This window comes from Theobroma cacao, chromosome 1 (assembly GCF_000208745.1).
Source record: "Theobroma cacao cultivar B97-61/B2 chromosome 1, Criollo_cocoa_genome_V2, whole genome shotgun sequence".
Taxonomy (NCBI): Eukaryota; Viridiplantae; Streptophyta; class Magnoliopsida; order Malvales; family Malvaceae; genus Theobroma; species Theobroma cacao.
Genome location: NC_030850.1, coordinates 36,393,383 through 36,415,286, shown reverse-complemented (window position 1 = coordinate 36,415,286; position 21,904 = coordinate 36,393,383). Strand labels below are relative to the sequence as shown.

At 38.2% G+C, this 21,904-nt stretch overlaps 6 protein-coding genes, 1 long non-coding RNA gene and 1 pseudogene across 11 annotated transcripts in view; 4 read left to right on the top strand and 4 right to left on the bottom strand.

Moving 5' to 3' along the window:
- The window catches only part of LOC18614500 (rust resistance kinase Lr10), a 6,300-nt gene extending 2,533 nt beyond the window's left edge, over positions 1–3,767 (bottom strand). The window contains exons 1-3 of one of the 4 annotated variants that reach the window (XM_018115308.1): positions 2,791–3,767; positions 2,234–2,260; positions 1,132–2,139 (exon numbers count right to left, since the gene is read on the bottom strand). In XM_018115308.1, coding sequence (XP_017970797.1) covers positions 1,132–2,139; positions 2,234–2,260; positions 2,791–3,646 — 1,891 coding nt within the window. In that variant the 5' untranslated portion in view covers positions 3,647–3,767. Of the gene's footprint in view, positions 1–1,066; positions 2,140–2,233; positions 2,261–2,790 lie in introns of all 4 variants that reach the window. The other 3 variants (XM_018115296.1, XM_007052287.2, XM_018115302.1) reach the window with 3 other exon arrangements.
- On the top strand, positions 4,012–6,572 carry LOC18614499 (rust resistance kinase Lr10). Its single transcript, XM_018124570.1, has 3 exons — positions 4,012–4,834; positions 5,009–5,095; positions 5,381–6,572. Exons 1-3 carry the CDS (start codon positions 4,078–4,080, stop codon positions 6,430–6,432), a joined length of 1,896 nt encoding a protein of 631 aa, XP_017980059.1. The 5' UTR covers positions 4,012–4,077; the 3' UTR covers positions 6,433–6,572.
- Positions 7,067–8,110, bottom strand: LOC18614498 (rust resistance kinase Lr10). Its single transcript, XM_018118553.1, has one exon. The coding sequence runs from the start codon at positions 8,108–8,110 to the stop codon at positions 7,067–7,069; it is 1,044 nt and encodes a 347-aa protein (XP_017974042.1).
- Positions 8,795–9,804, top strand: LOC108660433 (annotated as a pseudogene).
- Positions 10,288–11,949, top strand: LOC18614497. Its single transcript, XR_001928737.1, has 3 exons — positions 10,288–11,402; positions 11,511–11,645; positions 11,807–11,949. It is a non-coding gene; the product is annotated as an uncharacterized LOC18614497 (long non-coding RNA).
- Positions 11,820–14,880, bottom strand: LOC18614496 (rust resistance kinase Lr10). Of its 2 annotated transcripts, XM_007052283.2 has the most exons (3): positions 14,098–14,880; positions 12,931–12,948; positions 11,820–12,846 (listed from the first exon to the last, which is right to left on the bottom strand). In XM_007052283.2, the coding sequence occupies exons 1-3, from the start codon at positions 14,801–14,803 to the stop codon at positions 11,843–11,845; spliced, it is 1,728 nt and encodes a 575-aa protein (XP_007052345.2). In that variant the 5' UTR covers positions 14,804–14,880; the 3' UTR covers positions 11,820–11,842. The 2 variants fall into 2 exon arrangements, with proteins under 2 accessions (XP_007052345.2, XP_017980081.1); XM_018124592.1 differs by lacking the exon at positions 12,931–12,948.
- On the top strand, positions 15,187–18,034 carry LOC18614495 (rust resistance kinase Lr10). Its single transcript, XM_007052282.2, has 4 exons — positions 15,187–15,981; positions 16,240–16,272; positions 16,475–16,504; positions 16,821–18,034. Exons 1-4 carry the CDS (start codon positions 15,228–15,230, stop codon positions 17,870–17,872), a joined length of 1,869 nt encoding a protein of 622 aa, XP_007052344.2. The 5' UTR covers positions 15,187–15,227; the 3' UTR covers positions 17,873–18,034.
- Positions 19,047–21,874, bottom strand: LOC18614494 (rust resistance kinase Lr10). The gene is made up of 3 exons (XM_018124581.1): positions 21,037–21,874; positions 20,449–20,475; positions 19,047–20,354 (listed from the first exon to the last, which is right to left on the bottom strand). The coding sequence occupies exons 1-3, from the start codon at positions 21,788–21,790 to the stop codon at positions 19,267–19,269; spliced, it is 1,869 nt and encodes a 622-aa protein (XP_017980070.1). The 5' UTR covers positions 21,791–21,874; the 3' UTR covers positions 19,047–19,266.

The window sequence follows — 21,904 nt, the reverse complement described above, 5'->3', positions numbered from 1 at the left end:
ATTTAAAACTTACCCAAGATTCAAGCCCGACTTAGCCCAGTACGCATCAGTCCGGCAGAAAGCCCATGAGCATGCCCCAAGTATTCAGCCTTCTTGAGCCAAAACGCAGTCGTTTTGAATGTCCTTGAGCTGCCCAAACGTATTCCCCAAAACGACACCGTTTAGCTTTAAGCACTAACTATAAAACCTCCTATTCTTTCTTTTCTTCCCATTTCTCCCTTTCACTTTCTCTCTCTACCTATAAACTCTCTGACTTCTCTCTACACTCTTCCTCTGTTGGATTTCCCCTCCTCACGCCGGCAAACTCCCCTTGGCCGTCAACCTGCAGGAGATCTCACGCCGGCGAACTCCCCCTTTGCAGCCGATCTGTAGGTGGTCTCACGGGTTCTCCTACGGTCGGCTTCCCCAACCGGTGGCGTCGCTCCTCACCTGGATCGGCTCTTCCTTCCAGCGACAGATCTGGCGGCGTCGATGGTCGGGCTCCTTCTCGCGTCGGCGAACTCTTTCTTGCGGCGTCGGTCAAGTCGGCTCTCCCCAACCGGCGACAAATCTGGTGGCGCGACGGTCTGGTTCCTTCTCCGCCGGTGAGCTCCTCCTTGCGGCGTCGCTAAAGTCGGCTCTCCCCAACCGGCGACAGATCTTCAGCCGTAATCGGTCTTCTCTGGCCGGACTCCTTTTTTCACTCTCCCTGAACACGTTTTCTCCTTTTCTGTTATTTTTTGGATATCTCTCTTCGATTTCTTTTGTGGATTTTTTTTGGTGTGGCTGTTGGGATTTTTTTTGTTGCAGGTTCTCTCCTCCTCGGATGCTACAGTGCCCCCTCTCCTTTATACTCGATTCCCGAGTTCTGGAGGGGGCACGCTCCATTGCCTTGTCCCTGGGCACCCGGGGGCAAGTTCCACTATCCTGCCAGACGCGAATTTCTCGCGTCTGGCAGGTGAGAGAGGTGCCTGGCAGGGTGCGTCCGCACCCTGCCAATCGTACCTCTCTCCTTTCTTTTTTCATCATTTTTTTATATATATATATTTTTTAATTTTTTCTTGTTTATAATTTAGTGTCTACACATGTCACTCACTTCTGAGCTAAGGGAAGCAAAAGGATCCGGTGGCAGGGGTAAGCTTCTTGTTCTTCCTTCCAACATCTGAATCACAGTGCTCATCGAAGGACGATCACTCGGATCCCATTGTACGCACCAGATTGCCGCAACTGATAATTTCTTCGCAATGTCAGCATCTCCATCTTTTTCCTCTTTAATTCCCAAATCCTCCCCATCTGCGAGGCGATTGTAAACCCACTGAGGGAAGTAAACTTGGCTTGTGTTTTCCACCGTAAGATCCTTGTTTTTCCTACCTCCAACCATTTCAAATAACAACATGCCGAAACTGTAAACATCTGTTTTATATGATACATTTCCAATGTTCCCGGAGAAGTAGACCTCTGGTGCAATGTAACCCATGGTTCCTCTGACAGCAGTTATGGACACGACACTTTCCTTCTTCGGAAAAAGCTTTGCTAGGCCAAAATCTGATATCTTAGGATTGAAGTCGATGTCTAACAAGATATTTTGTGGCTTGATATCAAAATGCAGGATTCTTTGGTCACATCCCTGGTGAAGATACTCGATTCCTCTGGCAACCCCAATGGCAATATCTTGAAGCTTTCCCCAACTAAGCTTCGGCCTCCTTGAATTCGCTGGAAAAATGAATTTATCTAGCGACTTATTTGGCATGAACTCGTAGACGAGAGCTCGGTCTGATTCATCTGCACAATAACCCAACAATCGAACCACATTGATATGATGAATCCTCCCAATTGTGTTGACTTCATTAGTGAAATCTTCTCCATTGCCTTTGGAGTGGTCGAGCACTTTCACAGCCACCGGCACTCCATTTTCAAGCTCACCCTTGAATACACTTCCATAGCCTCCCTGGCCTAGCTTCTTCTCGAATTCATTTGTCATCTTTTGAAGATCTGCAAATGAGTATCTTGTTGGATTGAGAGGCCTAAAATCTTCCAAAAATTTCTTAATTTTCTTTCGATTCTCCTCTACCTCTGCTCTTCTTGATCTCAAGTACAAGATAATTAATGTGACCATGAGCGTTAGAGTAAGAACTCCAATAGAAATTCCGATACTCACACCTGCAGACAATTCATAGCTGATCATAAGTTTCATGTAATTTGTATATGACAATTTAATACAATAAGAACATATGTACTCGAGTTACGGACTTACCTTTAATGATATGCTCTAAGGATTTCTCTGCAAAAATCAAACAATAAGGAGTTAAAAATCTAACATTTTCGTAAAAGCGAAGAGAACAAAATATAAAACGCATTATTAGATGTGTTTGTGGATTGGTCGAGTCTTCTTTTGTAAAAATCAAATGAAACTTGATCAACTTATTTAATTATTATTTTATCATTAAATGAATAAAATATTATTTTATATTAATATTTTAAAATAAAAATAAAAATATATAATAATTTTTCTTTTGACAAATGATTTTATTAATCTCATTGATATTTCATTTTAAACTTCTTACTTATTGCAATAAATTTTTTACAACACAGTCAGACTTCCAAAACTAAATAAATTTTTTAAAATTTGAACTCTTATAAAAATTACTTTCGAAATGCTGTGATAATTAATACTTAAAATAAAATTAGTGATCACTATCTTTACGGTTGAAATTTGGGTCCAACAGTCTCACCCCATACCAAGAGTCATGCAATTAATCGAAAGTCAATAAAGCAATATGCTAAAAATAAATAAATAAAAAGCAGATGTACCTTCATATTGGGGAATTCCATCTTCATACTGGGGAATTCCATTTGGAGGAATATATTCATTGAAACATTCGACTTGTAAACTATTATTTCCCTTCAATCGGCATTCTCCTCCTCTTTCTCGACAATCTAAACCGCACCCCGGTATTACCCACCGTAGTTTTGTAAAATTATACAACCAACTGCGGTCAAAATAATTAAAATTAGAACGTCCCATCAATCGACATTTTTTTGCTCTTTCTTCAAAACCGTAACTGGGCAACCAAATACGGTCAAAAGAATTAAAATTAGAAGTTCGTCCCAAGAGACATTGGTCGTAACCATCCATAGAAGATGAGGTAACATTTGCAATGAAGTGGCAAGAAAATAGAAGATCTAGACTCATGACAGTTGAAGCAGGGGCAGCATAAACAAGATGATTGGAACTGCTGAGACAATCTATCAGTACTGTTCCTGAGTCTGACGTTTCAATTCTTGGCGAGCAGTCGAGCAGTGTGTAATAGTCGGGCCGGTAAATCGTGAAAGGACTACCAGTGACGGTCAAGTTTTTAAGCCTTCTAAGCATGCAACCCTGGGGGTCTCCGATGTAAATATTCTGCCTCTCGTAATCTATTCCAGCCACGAAAAACTGCCCTGAACATGGAAATTCAATCAGTGTTTCGTTCCTCTCAGAGCAGGATAATTCAAACCCTGGGTAACCACAACTCTCTGCCTGTCGATCTTTAAGCGAAAAGGGAAAACGGACGGAAGGACCTTCTTCTCTGCAAGCTACATCTGGACATGATTTCTCAGCTTCTCCATGGAATAAATATAAGAGACAGATAATTAAATGAAAGGCTATAACACTTTGTAAAGTCATTTTGTATAGGGCAGAGATGCTGAATACAAAGCAAGCATAGAAACTCTTCAAGCTTAGACTATATTAGTACTATCTAACAGCTCAAAGACCTACCCGTGAGAAAAACGTTTCTCTGATTTTGACGTAATGAATAGCAAACTGCAGACCCTTTCACCAAAAAGGAAAAATCGCACTATGAGCGTGGATTGACCGGCACCTCGCCCTTTCCAGGAGCATTCATCTCAATTCATGTGAATCTTCATTGAACCACCTTCATTGACGCACAACACCAAGTCAATCACGTAAAGTTACAATTGGCCAAAAAAGAGGTGAAAGAAAGGGATTACTGATTAGTGTTCGATAAAATAATAAATAAATAAGGGAGATCCTGGTTCCTGCATGTACAAACTATTAAAGGTAGGTTCAGGACTCGCTTTGCTAGACTTCTCGCCATGCCAGTTCTTAACCTCCTAATTATAGCCTTGTTCTTCCTTCCAATCTGCAATTCTAGGAAACAATCATCTTGTTCTTCTCTTTGTGGAAATTTATCAATACAATATCCATTTCGATTAAGAAATGATCCTGCAAATTGCGGACATTTCTTGTATGAACTTGCTTGTGAGCATGAGCGTCCCGTGTTAACAATAGATTACGGTAGATTTTATGTCGAATCCATCTCATACGATAATAAGACCCTTCATGCCGTCGATCCTGGTCTAAAGACAAATGACTGCTCCTCCCTTCCCCGTTATGCCTGGACAGCAAACAACCTTAGTAATGTCTCTGAGCACTATTACGAGCCCTACTACTACCATCTGCCATATTGGTTGCCCTTAGAAACAGAGGATACCATGATTTATTTTAATTGTTCAACCGCACTGAATTCTCCGGAATATCTGGACGCATCTCCTTGCATAACCAATTCCTCCCTACCACAAGCTCACCATCTGTATGTTTTTCTTGGAACTCTGCAAGCAGCATCCCTCTCCAACTCTTGTGACTATTTCTTGATCACTCCGGCGGTGATTCAAACGACTGGGAATCTCACATATGCTGATATCCACAAGAAATTGACCATAGGATATGAGCTTTCATGGAGTTATTATTTTTGTTTAATTTGTGAATCAAATGGAGGATATTGTCCTTTCTCAGATGGTATTGGTGACTCCAAGCGCATCTGCTGCAGAGGACCATTGACTAGTGTTAATTGTGAGTAAGAATCCTTAAATAAAACATTGAAATAGTACGATAAACATCCGCCGAGGAGTCAATTGAGTTAGATACCAAATTTTCTTCCCATGCTCTTTGTGTTTGATTATTCTTTTAACTTGACTTTTTCTCATTTTTAGATATGAAATAATGATTTATCTGTTCTTGTTGCAGGTTTTGTACATTATTTATGGATCGCAATACAGGGTAAGCCTCCAAATAACCTTACAGGCTGCATAGGACTCGTACTCAAAATTGTCGGTGAGTTTTTCATAAAACATATTTCAGGCTAGATCATGACATTTTATATAGCTATCAATCTGTTTTCTAGAAAGTGAAAGAACCTATTACCCTCTTGCAAAGTTAAGGAAGAAAAAAGAGGAGATTGCACGAACTTTCTAAACTCCTCTGGGAAAGAAAGTTTTAATTAATCTTGATAAATACCAACGATAAACAGCATTTGGCAGATATCATGTATTGTAGTATTTCTTTTCAGTCTAACTGTTTCTGAACTGGCATTTGCATTTGTTTTTTACCATATTGAAGGGTATTTCATTTTGATAAGAGCTGCCGTTGGAATCCTATGCATGTCTCTCTATCTAATTTATAAATGGTGGAAAAGAGCATCCATTGATGAATCTGTTGAACAGTTCTTGCGAAACTATGAGAACCTCAAACTCAGAAAATTTTCTTACTCTGACATCAAGAGGATGACTGGAGGCTTCAACGAACAACTGGGTCAAGGTGGCTTTGGCTCTGTATTCAAGGGAAAGCTATCAAATGGTTGTCTAGTTGCAGTAAAGATGCTGGCTGAGGCCAAGGGCGATGGGCGAGATTTCATCAATGAATTGAGAACAATTGGGATGATCCGTCATGTCAACGTGGTACAACTTCTTGGATTCTGCTTTGAAGGATCTAAAAAGGTTCTCATATATGAATACATGCCCAATGGATCTCTCGACAAGTACCTGTTCTCTCGAGACGACGTCTGCACTCTAAGTTGGAGCAGAATGTATGAGATTGCTTTAGCCATAGCTCATGGGATTGAATACCTACACCGAGGTTGTCACATGAGGATTCTGCACCTTGATATTAAACCTCACAACATTCTTCTTAATGAAGACTTTACTCCAAAAATTTCTGATTTTGGCCTTGCCAAGTTGTATCCAAGAAATGATAGTGTAGTTTCTCTGACAAATGCTAGAGGAACTATGGGATACATGGCTCCAGAATTGCTGTATAAAAATATTGGAGGCATCTCCTCTAAATCGGACGTTTACAGTTTTGGAATGTTGTTGATGGAAATGGCTGGGAGAAGAAAAAATCTCAATCCGTTCGTGGAGAATTTGAGCCAAATCTACTTCCCATCATGGATTTATGATCAACTAGAACAAAAGGGTGAAGTGGAAATCAAGGATGCGACAGCTGAGGAAAAGGACATAGGCAACAGGATGATCATGATTGCTCTCTGGTGCATACAACTGAAGCCTGCAGATCGTCCTTCCATGACCAAAGTGGTGGAGATGCTTGAAAATACTTCAGAGCCACTGCAAATGCCTCCCAAGCCTGCTTTAGCTCCAGAAAGGAAACGTAGCTGAGGGTCCGCAGAAATCTTACAATAAGGAATTACTTTGATGGAAATGCTCTGTAATTTCATCTGTGCGCTTGCTTTTGTTCTTATGATGTATATCTGCAAGAATATATTTAAAGTTGAACAACCACCAATTAATTAAATTTAGCACGATATTACCAAGTTCTAGAAAACAACAAGGTTCCGAAATGTCTTGAATATTAAGAATTATCTGTCATTAAAAATACTACATCTCACAAAAAATTCCATGGCTCATGCTTACCAATAAAAATTGCAATGCAACAATTAAAAGAATTCAATCTAAATCTGAAGCGAATTTTGCATAATCATCAGAACAATCTTAGTGGAGTAATTTTCCATCTTCAAAGAGACACAATTAAATATTTAAATTTCTTCATCTCTAAATTTACAAAAATTGACCTTGTAGGTTTGTCTTTTGGGCCAGTATTAACTTTATTGGGATATTTAGGCTAAGGCCCAGCAAGTAATCAATAAGGGCCTGAACTTACTGGACTACATGTGGTTGTTTAGTTTCTCTGGCCCAATCATATTTGAAGACTAATACGCAGGCAGAAAATGAAACGAAAGGAACAGTCATAATTCACAATCCTTCACGTTCGTTCTGACCAGGATTGGCCAGCTTATGGGACATTCATGTCACTTTCTTTCGAGCCGAGGGAAGCAAAAGGATCCAGTGGCAGGGGGAAGCTTCCTGTTCTTCCTTCCAACATCTGAATTACGGTGCTTATCGAAGGTCGATTAGTTGGATCCCATTGTACGCACCAGATCGCCACAACTGATAACTTCTTTGCAATGTCAGCGTCTCCATCTTTCTCCTCTTTAATTCCCAAATCCTCCCCATCTGCAAGGCGATTGTAAACCCACTGAGGAAAGTAAACTTGGCTTGTGTTTTCCACTGTCAGATCCTTGTTTTTCCTACCTCCAACCATTTCAAATAACAACATACCGAAACTGTAAACATCTGTTTTATACGATACATTTCCAATGTCCCCGGAGAAGTAGACCTCTGGTGCAATGTAACCCATGGTTCCTCTGACAGCAGTTATGGACACATCACTTTCCTTCTTCGGAAAAAGCTTTGCTAAACCAAAATATGATATCTTAGTATTGAAGTCGATGTCTAACAAGATATTTTGTGGCTTGATGTCGAAATGCAAGATTCTTGGGTCACATCCCTGGTGAAGATACTCAATTCCCTTGGCCACACCAATGGCAATATGTTGAAGCTTTCCCCAACTAAGCTTCGGCCTATTTGAATTCACTGGAAAAATGAATTTATCTAGGGACTTGTTTGGCATGAACTCGTAGACAAGAGCTCGGTTTGACCCATCTGCACAATAACCAAACAACCGAACGACATTGAGGTGGTAAATCCTCCCAATTGTGCTGACTTCATTGGTGAAATCTTCTCCATTGCCTCTGGAGTTGTCAAGTACTTTCACAGCTACCGGCATTCCATTTTCAAGCTCACCTTTGAATACACGTCCATAGCCCCCTTGGCCTAGCTTCTTCTTGAATTCATTTGTCATCTTTTGAACATCTACAACTGAGTATCTTGTCGGATTTAGAGACTCACAATCTTCCAAAAATTTCTTAATTTTCTTCCGATTCTCCTTTGCCTCTGCGTTTCTTGATCTCAAGTACAAGATAATTAATGTGACCATGAGCGCTGGCATAAGAATTCCGGTACAAATTGCGATGCTTACTCTTGCACACAATTCATAGCTGATCATAGGTTTCGATGTAATTAATTTGTATACGAAAATATAATACAATAAGAGCATATGTACTCGAAATATGGACTTACCTTTGATGATATGCTCTAGTAATTTTTCTGTAAAAAGTAAAAAATAAAGAGTTAGAGAATTTACATTTTCGTATCTTTATTAAAATATGAATAAATTAAAATTATAAATTATAAATTGGAAGCGTGCTAAACAATTCATTTGCAAAACAAGTGGTCATATATTTGAAATTCAATTTGTTCTTGGTATTAATAGTTCTAGTAGAGGGATGAAGTTTAGATATAATTTGTATTTGACAATGTAGTACAAGAAGAGCATATGTAATCAGGTTATGGACTTACTTTTGATGTTATGCCTTAGCAGTTTCTCTGCAAAAATCAAAAGATAAAGAGTCAGAGAATTTATATTTTCATGCCTTTGTTGAAATATAAAATGACAAAAATTGAAAGATATAAATTGAAAACGCATTAAACTATCCATCTGCAAAAGAAGTGATGATTTTAGAATTCGAACAACATATGATTTGAAGTTCAATTCGTTCTTAGTATTGTTTGCAATGAAGCGTATATTACTTTGGAAAGAGCTGCCGTTGGAATCCTATGCATGTCTGTCTATATAATTTATGAATGCCGGAAAAGCTCATCAATTGATGAATATGTTGAAGAGTTCTTGCGAAACTATGAAAACCTTAAACTCAGAAAATTCTCCTACTCTGACATCAAGAAGATGACTGATGGCTTCAAGAAACAACTGGGACAAGGTGGCTTTGGCTCTGTATTTAAGGGAAAGCTATCAAATGGTTGTCCGGTTGCCGTCAAGATGCTGGCAGAGGCCAAGGGCGATGGACGAGATTTCATCAATGAAGTGGCAACAATTGGGATGATCCGTCATGTAAACGTGGTACAACTTCTTGGATTCTGCTTTGAAGGATCTAAAAAGGCTCTCATTTATGAATACATGCCCAATGGATCTCTCGATAAGCATCTGTTCTCTCAAGACGACGTCTGCACTTTAAGTTGGAGCAGAATGTATGAGATTGCTTTAGCCATAGCTCATGGGATTGAATATCTACACCGAAGTTGTCACATGAGGATTCTTCACCTTGATATTAAGCCTCACAACATTCTTCTTAATGAAGACTTTACTCCAAAAATTCTGATTTTGGCCTTGCCAAGTTGTATCCTAGAAATGATAGTGTAGTTTCTCTAACAAATGCTAGAGGAACTATGGGATTCATGGCTCCAGAATTGCTGTATAAAAATATTGGAGGCATCTCCTCTAAATCGGACGTTTACAGTTTTGGAATGGAGCTGATGGAAATGGCTGGGAGAAGAAAAAATCTCAATCCGTTCGCGGAGAATTTGAGCCAAATCTACTTCCCATCATGGATTTATGATCAACTAGAACAAAAGGGTGAAGTGGAAATCAAGGATGCCACAGCTGAGGAAAAAGATGTAGGCAACAGGATGATCATAATTGCTCTCTGGTGCATACAACTGAAGCTTGCAGATCGTCCTTCAATGACCAATGTGGTGGGGATGCTTGAAGATACTTCAGAGCCATTGCAAATGCCTCCCAAGCCTGCTTTAGCTCCAGAAAGGACACGTAGCTGAGGGTCTGCAGAAATCTTACAATAAGGAATCTCTTTGATGAAAATGCTCTTTAATTCTGTGCGTGTGCTTGTTCTTGTTCTTATGATGTATATCTGCAAGAATATATTTACAGTTGAACAACCACCAAGTACTTAAATTTAGCACAATATGATCAAGTCCTAGCAAAAACAAGGTGCCAAAATGTCATGAATATTAAGAATTATCTGTCATAAAATCATTACATCTCACAGAAAATTGCATGGCTTATGCTTATCGATGAACTGCTTCAGTTTCATAATCATTGTCAAAGAAAGAACACCTCTGGCAAAAGTAAGAGCGAAGAGAGTTTGAAGCCTCAAACGACAGCGTATTGGGGAGCGGAAAAACAACGTAAGAAATGAAGGTGCATACGTGGCGCGTCTTCTTCCTTGGAATCGCGTCCTTCAACCAAAACTATCTCCTTCCCTTCTTCCCTGTTGCTCGTCTGCTCCTTTTCACGTGAGCTCTTTGAATTTTGATCTTTATGTAGATATAGTATACATTCACTTACATACTATAAAAATCAAAACACAAAGCTCTGTTTTTTTTTCTCTCTCAATCCCTTGATGGCAGATGTTATTCGATTATCATCATCATCATCGGCAATTCATTCGCTTCGTTTCTCTTCTCTCTCACTACTTACCTCCTTTGCCTCCACCTCAAATTCTCCTCAACCGTCTCTTCTCACCACCCAGAATTTATATAAGATAATTTATCCTCTTTCCTATTCTTCTTCTTCTTCTTCTGCTAGTGGTCTTGCTTTCCTTGCTTTTACTCCCAGAGGGCAATCGCTCACCTCGCTTCTAGTGGTCTCTCTGATTTTTGAATTTTTATTTTCAATCCCATTAGCGAAAATCATGTATACCCATTTGCTTTTACTCCCATTTTGTTTGGTAATTATGATTTTTATTGTTGGATAAAGAGTTGTCTTGTAAACCTGTTAATTGAAGTTCTTTGCTTGTGGAATGTTATTATCGGAATTAGGCAGCTTTAGATTCCTTTTGAGCTAAATTTGGATACTTGATGCAAAGTTTTGTGCTTTCTGAAATATTCTTGTTTAAAAGTGAACTTTTTTAGTAATGGCTTTGTCCTAATCTTTGCTGACCCTCTGGTAATTGTGATTGGCCATGATGATCATAGAACTGCAAATTTAATTTTTATTTTTGAAGCAGTAAATTTAATATTTTTAGAAACACATAGTCCATTTTTAAGGCTCTTCTCAGGGTTTCCTGGTGACGTTTTGTCTTGATTTAAAGGCAAGGTAACTATGCTGAGCTTTAGCTACTGGCCACGAAAACAAACATCCTTTAGCCTGCCTGCTGTATACCAGGTTGTAGCATGCATGCTTTGAATATTTAGATACCAGGATTATTCTACTTTTTTTGGGGATAACTGAGGTCTATTCTCCATTACCTTGTTGGATGTTGGTGTGTTGGGGATTTGACACCCTCTCCTCATTCTGCAATATGCTTTTACTAGCTGCCAACTTGTTTTTCTCTGGGAGCATAAATTATCTTTATCTAAATAATCAAATTATATCGTTATTGGACCAAGCATCAAGGGATATAGAAATTTAGAAGGTGAGTGCATCACTGGTATTGAAATTCCTTGCTGATATCTCTGAGTGTCAGTATTTGCAATTTGATTCATCACATTCACATCTTTTCATGATGGGATGTTTCCTGCAGATGCTAAATCACCTGTTTGTTCACAATCACGTCTCAGAACACTTTTCTGACATTGCTAATACTATTTGAGGAATATAAGTATGATTATTTTCCTGTTTATGGGAAAATGCCATTAATCAAATTCCTTCACTTCAGGTAGATGCAACTGTCTCAGTATCTTAATAAGACATTGCTTAAGTGTCAACTAGAGTAACAAAATACTACCATATTACACAACTTACCACTCATAATTCACAATTATTTCACAATCTTTATGCTGAAATATGAAATATGAGTCCTTATTTTCACTAGTGCAGAAGGGCGCATGTTCATTCTGACCAAGATTGGCCTGCTTATAGGACATTCAAGTCACTTTCTTCCAAGCTGAGGGAAGCAAAAGGATCAGGTGGCAGGGGTAAGCTTCGTGTTCTTCCTTCCAACATCTGAATTACAGTGCTCATCGAAGGACGATTACTCGGATCCCACTGTACACACCAAATCGCCACAACTGACAACTTCTTCGCAATGTCAGCATCTCCTTCTTTTTCCTCTTTAATTCCCAAATCCTCCCCATTTGCGAGGCGATTGTAAACCCACTGAGGAAAGTAAACTTGGCTTGTGTTTCCCACTGTAAGATCCTTGTTTCTCTTACTTCCAACCATTTCAAATAACAACATTCCATAACTGTAAACATCTGTTTTATATGATACATTCCCAATGTTCCCAGAGAAATAGACCTCTGGTGCAATGTAACCCGTGGTTCCTCTCACAGCAGTTATGGACACTACACTTTCTTTCTTCGGAAAAAGCTTTGCTAAGCCAAAATCTGATATCTTAGGATTGAAGTCGATGTCTAACAGGATATTTTGTGGCTTGATGTCGAAATGCAAGATTCTTTGGTTACATCCCTGGTGAAGATACTCTATTCCCTTGGCCACACCAATGGCAATCTGTTGAAGCTTTCCCCAACTCAGCTCCGGTCTATTTGAATTCGCTGGAAAAATGAATTTATCTAGCGATTTGTTTGGCATGAACTCGTAGACAAGAGCTTGTTCAGACTCATCTGCAGAATAACCAAACAATCGAACCACATTGACATGATGAATCCTCCCAATTATGCTTATTTCATTAGTGAAATCTTCTCCATTGCCCTTGGAGTTGTCGAGTAGTTTCACAGCTACCGGCACTCCATTTTCAAGCTCACCCTTGAATACGCTTCCATAGCCTCCTTGGCCTAGCTTCTTCCTGAATTCATTTGTCATTTTTTGAACATCTGCCTGTGATCTTCTTGATCTGATCAAGTACAAGATAGTTAATGTGACCGGGAGCGGTATAATAAGAATCCCGATGCTTACTCCTGCACATAATTCTTAACTGATCATATGTTTCGATATGACAATGTAATAAAATAAGAGCATATGTAATTGGGGTATGGACTTACTTATGATCATATTCCATGCTGCAAAAAACAAAAGATAAAGAGTAAGAGAACTTACATTTTCATGTCTTTGTTGAAATATAGAACAATTAAAGTTAAAAAGTTTTAAATTGAATTAACAATTCTAGCAAAGGGATGAAATTTCGTTTGCGGGAATTGTTTTCATGATGATCTCAACTTCACACAGTCGGAAACCAAAAGTTCCCTCAGCAGCAGGCTACAAGCAGATTCAGTTATGTTACTCTCTAAATTAGAGAATAACAATCCTGAATCATCACAACAACCTATAACAAAAGACCATACAGACCTCCCTACTGCCTGCCAGAAACCCTCGCAAGCAATGAACAACAAAAACAGCCTTTATGCCTTTTCATAACAAAACAAACAGGTCACAATTCTTCTCCGGTAAATAACACATCTGCTCAACAAAGTTCATTCCTAGTATCTGTACAATTGAAGAAAGACAAAACGCAAAAACTCCACAATTAACATGACACACAGGTCCACTCTTAACATGACCCACAGCCAACCGGTGATGATTCATCCAAGCACAATCAACATATCGACCAAATCTAAGGAATCTATATACATATAGTTCACTTGGTTTTCTTTTTTTTATTTTTTAAAGCTATATTTTGTCTTTAAGCAGGGACAAAACCAGAATGGTTTTTTTCTTTTTTGTCGAGATAAAAATACTATATAGATGACTATAAACAATAATATATGAGAACACTTTTTCTTTTTAATTTAGTATAAACAATAAAAGTAAAAGAAATTGGTGAATTTAATCATTTTCTTTCTTAAAATCCAATCCTCCTGCAAATGAGAAGAAAGTTAAAAAAAATACTTCAACTAATATAAATAATTTTTCTTTCTTTTTCTTTTTCCTTTTCTGTTTTTTTTTTTTTTCATGCAAACTATCCTGCTAGTAAATTATGTAGTAAGAAGTTAGGAGAACATACTATAAGGCATGGACGGGTATCCCAATACCTCTAGACATTACCTTATGTTAGAAGCAACTAAGGACGTTATAATTAGCAGCCAAAATGAAATTAGTGGTGTTATTTAAAGTGTGCACTGAACATCATCTATATATCTCATGGTTGAAATTTGGCTCCCCAAATAGTCGAGCAATTAAGAGAGAGCAAATAAAGGAAGAAGCAGATGTACCTTCACTTGGAGAACTTTTGTATGCAGGAAGATGTTCAATGGAACATTCGACTTCTAAACTATTATTGCCCTTCAATCGACATTCTCCTCCTCTTACTCGGCAACCAATATCGCACCCCGCAATTTCCCACCCAAGTGTCAAATCATAAAACGAAGGCATGAAAGCTTTGTGAGAAAAATTTAAAGATGAGGTAACATCGGCAGTGAAGTGGCAAGAAGAGAGAAGATCTAGACTCATGTAAGTTGAAGCATTGACAGCATAAACAAGATGATTGGAACTGCTGAGACAATCTAACGGTAGTAGTTCTGGTCTTCCAGTTATTGACGAGCAGTTGAGCAGAATGAAATGAAGAGCCCCGGAAATCATGAAAGGACTACTTGTGACGTTCAAGGTCATAAGCCTTCTCGCCATGCAACCCTTGGGGTCACTGATGTAAATATTTTGGTACTCGTAATCAATATCAGCCACGACAAATTGCCCTGAATATGGAATTTCAATCAGTGTTTCATTCCTCTTAGAGCAGGATAATGCAAACCCTGGGTAACCACAACTCTCTGGCTGTCGATCTTTAAGCCAAAAAGGAAAACGGACGGAAGGACCTTCCTCACTGCAAGCTGCATATGGACATGATTTCCCAGCTTCTCCATGGCATAAATATAAGAGAAAGATAATTAATTGAAAGTCTATAACATTTTGTATAGTCATTTTTTTGTAGATCAGAGCTGCTGAATACAAGGCAGAGTTTGTACTATATTAGTGTTATCTAACAGCTCAGAGACCTCCCCGTGAGAAAGCTTTTATTCTGATCTTTCTTTCTTTAAAAAAAAAAAACAATGATTAGTGGAAAAATCGCAGGAGGAGCGTGTATTGACCGGCACCTTGCCCTTTCAAGGAGGATTCCTCTTAATTCGTATGAATCTTCATACAAATCTTCATTGAAATACCTTCATTGACCTACAACAGCAAGTCGATTATGTAATGTTACTATTGGCCAGAAAAGAGGTCAAAGAAAGGGATTACTGATTAGTGTCCAATAAAATAATAAATAAATAAATAAAGGGGACCCTGATTCTTGCATTTAGAAACTATTCAACGTAAGTTCAGCACTCCATTTGCTTGACTTCTCGCCATGGCAGTTCTTAACCTCCTAGTAGCCTTGTTTTTCCTTCCAATCTGCATTTCTATGAAAGAATCATCTTGTTCTTCTTATTGCGGATATTTATCAATACAATATCCCTTTCGGTTAAGAACTGATCCTGCAAATTGCGGACATTTCTTGTATGAACTTGCTTGTGAGCATAAGCGCCCCGTGTTAACAATAGATTACGGAAGATTTTATGTCGAATCCATCTCATACGATAAGGAGACCCTTCACGCTGTCGATCCTGGTCTAAAGAAAAATGACTGCTTCTCCCTTCCTCTTTATGCCTGGACAGCAAACAACCTTAGTCATGACTCCTTTTTTTACTTCAACTCCAACTTCCCCCACTATCAGCGATATTCGTTGTCCTCAGGAACAGAGGATACCATGACTTTTCTTAATTGTTCAACCACAATGAATTCGTCCGAATATCTGGACCCATCTCCTTGCATTACTAATTCTTCTCTACCACAAGCTCACCATCAGTATGTTTTTCTTGGAAATCTGCAAGCAGCATCCCTGAACTTTTGTGAATATGTATTAATGACTCCGGCTGTGATTCAAACAATTGGGAATCACACGTATGCTGATATCCACAAGAAATTGACCATAGGATATGAGCTTTCATGGAGTCAATCTTTTTGTTTAATTTGTGCAGTAAATGGAGGATATTGTCCTTATTCAGATGATTCTGGTGAATTCAAGCGCATCTGCTGCAGAGGACAATTCTCGAATGTTCATTGTGAGTAAGAATCCTTAATGATTTATTTTGGTTGCTGAGAAAATGTATTTAAGGATATAAAACACTGAAATATTACGACAAACACCCGCTAAGGCATCAATTGAGTAAGATTTTCTTCGCATGCTCCATTTGTTTGGCTATTGAGTCTTGACCACCAAAAGTGTCATTAGATTGCTTTTGACTGGTTTGCTCTTTCTTTTAACTTCACTTTTTCTCATTTACAAATATGAAATATTGATTTATCTGTTGCTGTTGCAGGTTTTGGACAATATTTATGGAGCACAATACAGGGTAATCCTCCAAATAAACTTACTAATAATTCATCGACTATGTAAATATGCATAAACATGATTGAGATCATGCTGATCTGCGTTTTAACATAACATAGACTCAAAATTTGAACAAATGAATGAATCCGGTGTTTCATTGAAATTTAACATTATCACTTATTTCTTAGCATTACACTAATCTGTTCCCCTTCTCTGTCTTACAGGCTGCATAGGACTCGTACTGAAAATTGTTGGTAAGTTTTTCATACAACATATTTCACGCTAGAAAATTTGTGTTATATGTTTTTGTTTTTTGAACCAAATGAGTATCATCAGTTCGAACGTGACATTTTATATAACTCAATCTGTTTCTAGAAAGTGAAAGAAGTGGATATCATGTGCCATCTTCCACCTTTTACCCTCTTGCACAGTTGAGAAGGAAAAAGGATCGACCTTGATAGATACCAATGATAAACAGCATTTGGCAGATAATATCATGTATAGTAGTATTTCTTTTTGGTCTTACTGTTTATGAACTTGCTTTGCATTTGTGCTTTTTACCGTGTGAAGGGTGTTTTACCATGTTAAGAGCTGCCGTTGGAATCCTATGCATGTTTCCCTGTCTAGTTTATAAATGGTGGAGAAGAGCGTCAATTGATAAATATGTTGAAGAGTTCCTGCAAAACTACGAAAAGCTCAAACTCAGAAAATTCTCGTACAATGACATCAACAAGATGACAGATGGCTTCAAGGAACAACTGGGTCAAGGTGGCTTTGGCTCTGTATTTAAGGGAAAGCAATCAAATGGTTGTCTAGTTGCAGTAAAGATGCTGGCAGAGGCCAAGGGCGATGGGCGAGATTTCATGAATGAAGTGGCAACAATTGGGATGATCCGCCATGTAAACGTGGTACAACTTCTTGGATTCTGCTTTGAAGGATATAAAAGGGCTCTCATATATGAATACATGGCCAATGGATCTCTTGACAAGTATCTGTTCTCTCAAGAGGACGTCTCCACTTTAAGTTGGAGCAGAATGTATGAGATTGCTTTAGCTATAGCTCATGGGATTGAATATCTACACCGAGGTTGTCATATGAGGATTCTGCACCTTGATATTAAGCCTCACAACATCCTTCTTAACGAAGACTTCACTCCAAAAATTTCTGATTTTGGCCTTGCCAAGTTGTATCCAAGAAACGATAGTGTAGTTTCTCTGACAAATGCTAGAGGAACAATGGGATACATGGCTCCAGAATTGCTGTATAAAAGTATTGGAGGCATCTCCTCTAAATCGGACGTTTACAGTTTTGGAATGGTATTGATGGAAATGGCTGGGAGAAGAAAAAATCTCAATCCGTTCGTGGAGAATTTAAGCCAAATCTACTTCCCATCCTGGATCTATGATCAACTAGAACAAAAGGGTGAAGTGGAAATCAAGGATGCGACAGCTGAGGAAAAGGATATAGGCAAAAGGATGATCATAATTGCTCTCTGGTGCATACAACTGAAGCCTGCTGATCGTCCTTCCATGACCAAAGGGGTGGAGATGCTTGAAGATACTTCAGAGCCATTGCAAATGCCTCCCAAGCCTGCCTTAGCTCCAGAAAGGAAACGTAGCTGAGGGTCTTCAGAAATCTTACAATAAGGAATCACTTGGATGAAAGTGCTCTGTAATTCCATGTGTGTGCTTGATTTTGTTCTTATGATGTATATCTGCAAGAATATATTTACAGTTGAACATCCACCAATTACTTAAATTTAGCACAAATTATCAAGTTCTAGCAAACAACAGGGTGCCAAAATGTCTTGAATCTTAAGAATTAATTACCTGTCATCAAAATACTACATCTCACAGAAAATTGCATGGCTCATGCTTATCAATAAAAATTGCAATGCAATAATTAAAAGAATTCAATCTAAATCTGCAGCGGATTTTGCATAATCATCAGAACAATCTTAGTGGAGTAATTCACACTAAAACATTTAAATTTATAGGAATTTTCAATTTGAAAACTTCATGTCTAAATTTATAAAAAATGACGTCTTAGGTTTTTTGTTTTGGGCCAGTGTTAACGTTTTCGGAATATTTAGGCTACGGCCCAGCAGGAAAACAACAAGGGCCTGAATTACCTGACTACATGAGGTCGTCTACTTTCTCTGGCCCAATCATGTTTCAGGACTAATATGCAAACCTAAAAAAAAGGAAAACTCATGTACTAAAGAATGATTACTTTATTTTATTTTTGAAATATATTTTAGGATGAGATGCAGCGAAAATCGATCTTAAGAATTTTATGATGTTTATGACAATACAAAGGTTTAATTATTTAAACGGGATTTTTTAACAATAAATGGAAAAATGATTCACAGATTTTACCCCAAAAAAAGATCCCACTAACAGCTAAATTATATGTCTACTAAAATTAATGGTAGATGGAAAATCTATGGCTTTGCAGTTGGAGTTTGATAAGAGCATGGTTTTGGGTTTCTGTAAAGAAGTTTAATAGATAGACAGGGGTCCTAATTCTGGGGTCTCCTTTTTTGGGTTGGACAAGGGAGTTTTATGTTTTCTGGGTTTGGTGGCTGATCCCATGGGCAACCCGATCTCTTGTATTGTTTGCCTATACGTAGAACAAGCCAAGCCATGGTAGTGGCTTTTTTACTCTGCATGGGCCGTTCTGCACTGCTAGCGTAAAGGGGTACTTTTTTGTTAATATCAAAAAAGTAATGAAATCACCAAAGTTTGCTTTTTCAAGAAAAAAATTAAAACAAAACGATACAGAAGGAATGAAGGATGCAAACCAAGAAAAGAAGCTGTATTTCTGCGATTAACAATTTGGAACTGTCACAGTATTTTAACATGACAATGCTTAAGTATCAAACTGATTAACAGAATACTACCATATTACACAAATTATCACTATAGTTCACAATTCTTTCATAATAGTGCGAAATAAGAGTCCTTAAGGTCAGTAGTGCACAAGCGCACGTTCATTCTGGCCAGGAATGGCTTGCTTATGGGACATTCATGTCACTTTCTTCCGAGCTGAGGGAAGCAAAAGGATCCGGTGGTAGGGGTAAGCTTCCTTTTCTTCCTTCCAACATCTGAATCACAGTGCTTATCGGAGGACGATCAGTCGGATCCCATTGTACGCACCAAATCGCCACAACTGATAACTTCTTCGCAATGTCAACGTCTCCATCTTTGTCCTCCTTAATTCCCAAATCCTCCCCACTTGCGACGCGATCGTAAACCCACTGAGGAAAGTAAACTTGGCTTGTGTTTTCCACTGTCAGATCTTTGTTTTTCCTACCTCCAACCATTTCAAATAACAACATGCCGAAACTGTAAACATCTGTTTTATATGATACATTTCCAATGTTCCCGGAGAAGTAGACCTCTGGTGCAATGTAACCCATGGTTCCTCTGACAGCAGTTATGGATACGACACTTTCCTTCTTCGGAAAAAGCTTTGCTAGGCCAAAATCTGATATCTTAGGATTGAAGTCGATGTCTAACAAGATATTTTGTGGCTTGATGTCAAAATGCAGGATTCTTTGGTCACATCCCTGGTGAAGATACTCGATTCCTCTGGCAACACCAATGGCAATATCTTGAAGCTTTCCCCAACTAAGCTTCGGCCTCCTTGAATTCGCTGGAAAAATGAATTTATCTAGTGACTTATTTGGCATGAACTCGTAGACGAGTGCTCGGTCTGATTCATCTGCACAAAAACCCAACAATCGAACCACATTGATATGATGAATCCTCCCAATTGTGTTGACTTCATTAGTGAAATCTTCTCCATTGCCTTTGGAGTGGTCGAGCACTTTCACAGCTACCGGCACTCCATTTTCAAGCTCACCCTTGAATACACTTCCATAGCCTCCCTGGCCTAGCTTCTTCTCGAATTCATTTGTCATCTTTCGAAGATCTGCAAATGAGTATCTTGTTGGATTGAGAGGCCTAAAATCTTCCAAAAATTTCTTAATTTTCTTTCGATTCTCCTCTACCTCTGCTCTTCTTGATCTCAAGTACAAGATAATTAATGTGACCATGAGCGTTAGAGTAAGAACTCCAATAGAAATTCTGATGCTTACACCTGCAGACAATTCATTGCTGATCATAAGTTTCATGTAATTTGCATATGACAATTTAATACAATAAGAACATATGTACTCGAGTTATGGACTTACCTTTAATGATATGCCCTAAGGATTTCTCTGCAAAAATCAAACAATAAGGAGTTAGAAATCTAACATTTCCGTAAGAGCGAAGGGAACAAAGTATAAAAGGCATTATTAGATGTGTTTATGGATTGATCGAGTCTTCTTTTGTAAAAGTCAAATAAAGCTTGATCAACTTATTTAATAATTATTTTATTATTAAATGAATATAATATTATTTTATATTAATATTTTAAAATAAAAATAAAAATATATAATAATTATTTTTTTTTACAAATGATTTTATTAATCTCAACGATTGATATTTCATTCTAAACCTCTTATTCATTGTAATAAATTTTTTACGACACAGTTTATGTCAAATCTGACTTAAATCGATACGACTCGTAAACTTAAATAAATTTTTTAAAATTTAACTATTTTTAAACATTACTTTCGAGACGCTGTAATAATTAATATCTAAAATAAAATTAGTGATCACTATCTTTGTGGTTGAAATTTGGCTCCAACAGTCTCACCCCATACCAAGAGTCAAGCAATTAACCGAGAGTCAATAAAGCAATATGCTAAAAATAAATAAATAAAAAGCAGATGTACCTTCATACTGGGGAATTCCTTTTGGAGGAATATATTTATTGAAACATTCGACTTGTAAACTATCATTTCCCTTCAATCGACATTCTCCTCCTGTTTCTTGACAATCTAAACCGCACCCCGGTATTTCCCACCAAAGTTTTGTAAAATTATAGAACCCAACGAGGTAAAAATAATCAAAATAACAAGTTCCTTCCACTCCCAAGAGATATTGGTCGTAACAATCCATATAAGATAAGGTAACATTTGCAATCAAGTGGCAAGAAAATAGAAGATCTAGACTCATGACAGTTGAAGCAGGGGCAGCATAAACAAGATGATTAGAACTGCTGAGACAATCTATCAGTACTGTTTCTGAGTCTGACCTTTCAATTCCTGGTGAGCAGTCGAGCAGTGTGTAATAGTAGGGCCCGTAAATCATGAAAGGACTACCAGTGACGGTCAAGTTTTTAAGCCTTCTAAGCATGCAACCCTGGGGGTCTCCGACGTAAATATTCTGCCTCTCGTAATCTATTCCAGCCACGAAAAACTGCCCTGAATATGGAACTTCAATCAGTGTTTCGTTCCTCTCAGAGCAGGATAATTCAAACCCTGGGTAACCACAACTCTCTGGCTGTCGATCTTTAAGCCAAAAGGGAAAACCGACGGAAGGACCTCCTTCCCTGCAAGCTACATGTGGACATAATTCAGCTTCTCCATGGCATAAATATAAGAGAAAGATAATTAAATGAAAGGCTATAACACTTTGTAAAGTCATTTTGTATAGGGCAGAGATGCTGAATACAAAGCAAGCATAGAAACTCTTCAAGCTTAGACTATATTAGTACTATCTAACAGCTCAAAGACCTCCCCGTGAGAAAAACGTTTCTCT

What these genes read in the sequence shown, in the direction of transcription:
- LOC18614495 (XM_007052282.2), top strand. Translation starts at nt 15,228, where the DNA reads ATGGCAGTTCTTAACCTCCTAGTAGCCTTGTTTTTCCTTCCAATCTGC. An exon ending in ACAATTCTCGAATGTTCATT is followed by an intron (nt 15,982 to 16,239) that starts GTGAGTAAGAAT and finishes TTGCTGTTGCAG; the next exon opens with GTTTTGGACAATATTTATGG. An exon ending in TTTATGGAGCACAATACAGG is followed by an intron (nt 16,273 to 16,474) that starts GTAATCCTCCAA and finishes TCTGTCTTACAG; the next exon opens with GCTGCATAGGACTCGTACTG.
- LOC18614499 (XM_018124570.1), top strand. Translation starts at nt 4,078, where the DNA reads ATGCCAGTTCTTAACCTCCTAATTATAGCCTTGTTCTTCCTTCCAATC. An exon ending in ACCATTGACTAGTGTTAATT is followed by an intron (nt 4,835 to 5,008) that starts GTGAGTAAGAAT and finishes TTCTTGTTGCAG; the next exon opens with GTTTTGTACATTATTTATGG. An exon ending in ACTCGTACTCAAAATTGTCG is followed by an intron (nt 5,096 to 5,380) that starts GTGAGTTTTTCA and finishes ACCATATTGAAG; the next exon opens with GGTATTTCATTTTGATAAGA.
- LOC18614494 (XM_018124581.1), bottom strand. Translation starts at nt 21,790, where the DNA reads ATGACTTTACAAAGTGTTATAGCCTTTCATTTAATTATCTTTCTCTTA. An exon ending in AGGAATTCCCCAGTATGAAG is followed by an intron (nt 20,476 to 21,036) that starts GTACATCTGCTT and finishes TGATTTTTGCAG; the next exon opens with AGAAATCCTTAGGGCATATC. An exon ending in CTTAGGGCATATCATTAAAG is followed by an intron (nt 20,355 to 20,448) that starts GTAAGTCCATAA and finishes AATTGTCTGCAG; the next exon opens with GTGTAAGCATCAGAATTTCT.
- LOC18614498 (XM_018118553.1), bottom strand. Translation starts at nt 8,110, where the DNA reads ATGGTCACATTAATTATCTTGTACTTGAGATCAAGAAACGCAGAGGCA.
- LOC18614496 (XM_007052283.2), bottom strand. Translation starts at nt 14,803, where the DNA reads ATGACTATACAAAATGTTATAGACTTTCAATTAATTATCTTTCTCTTA.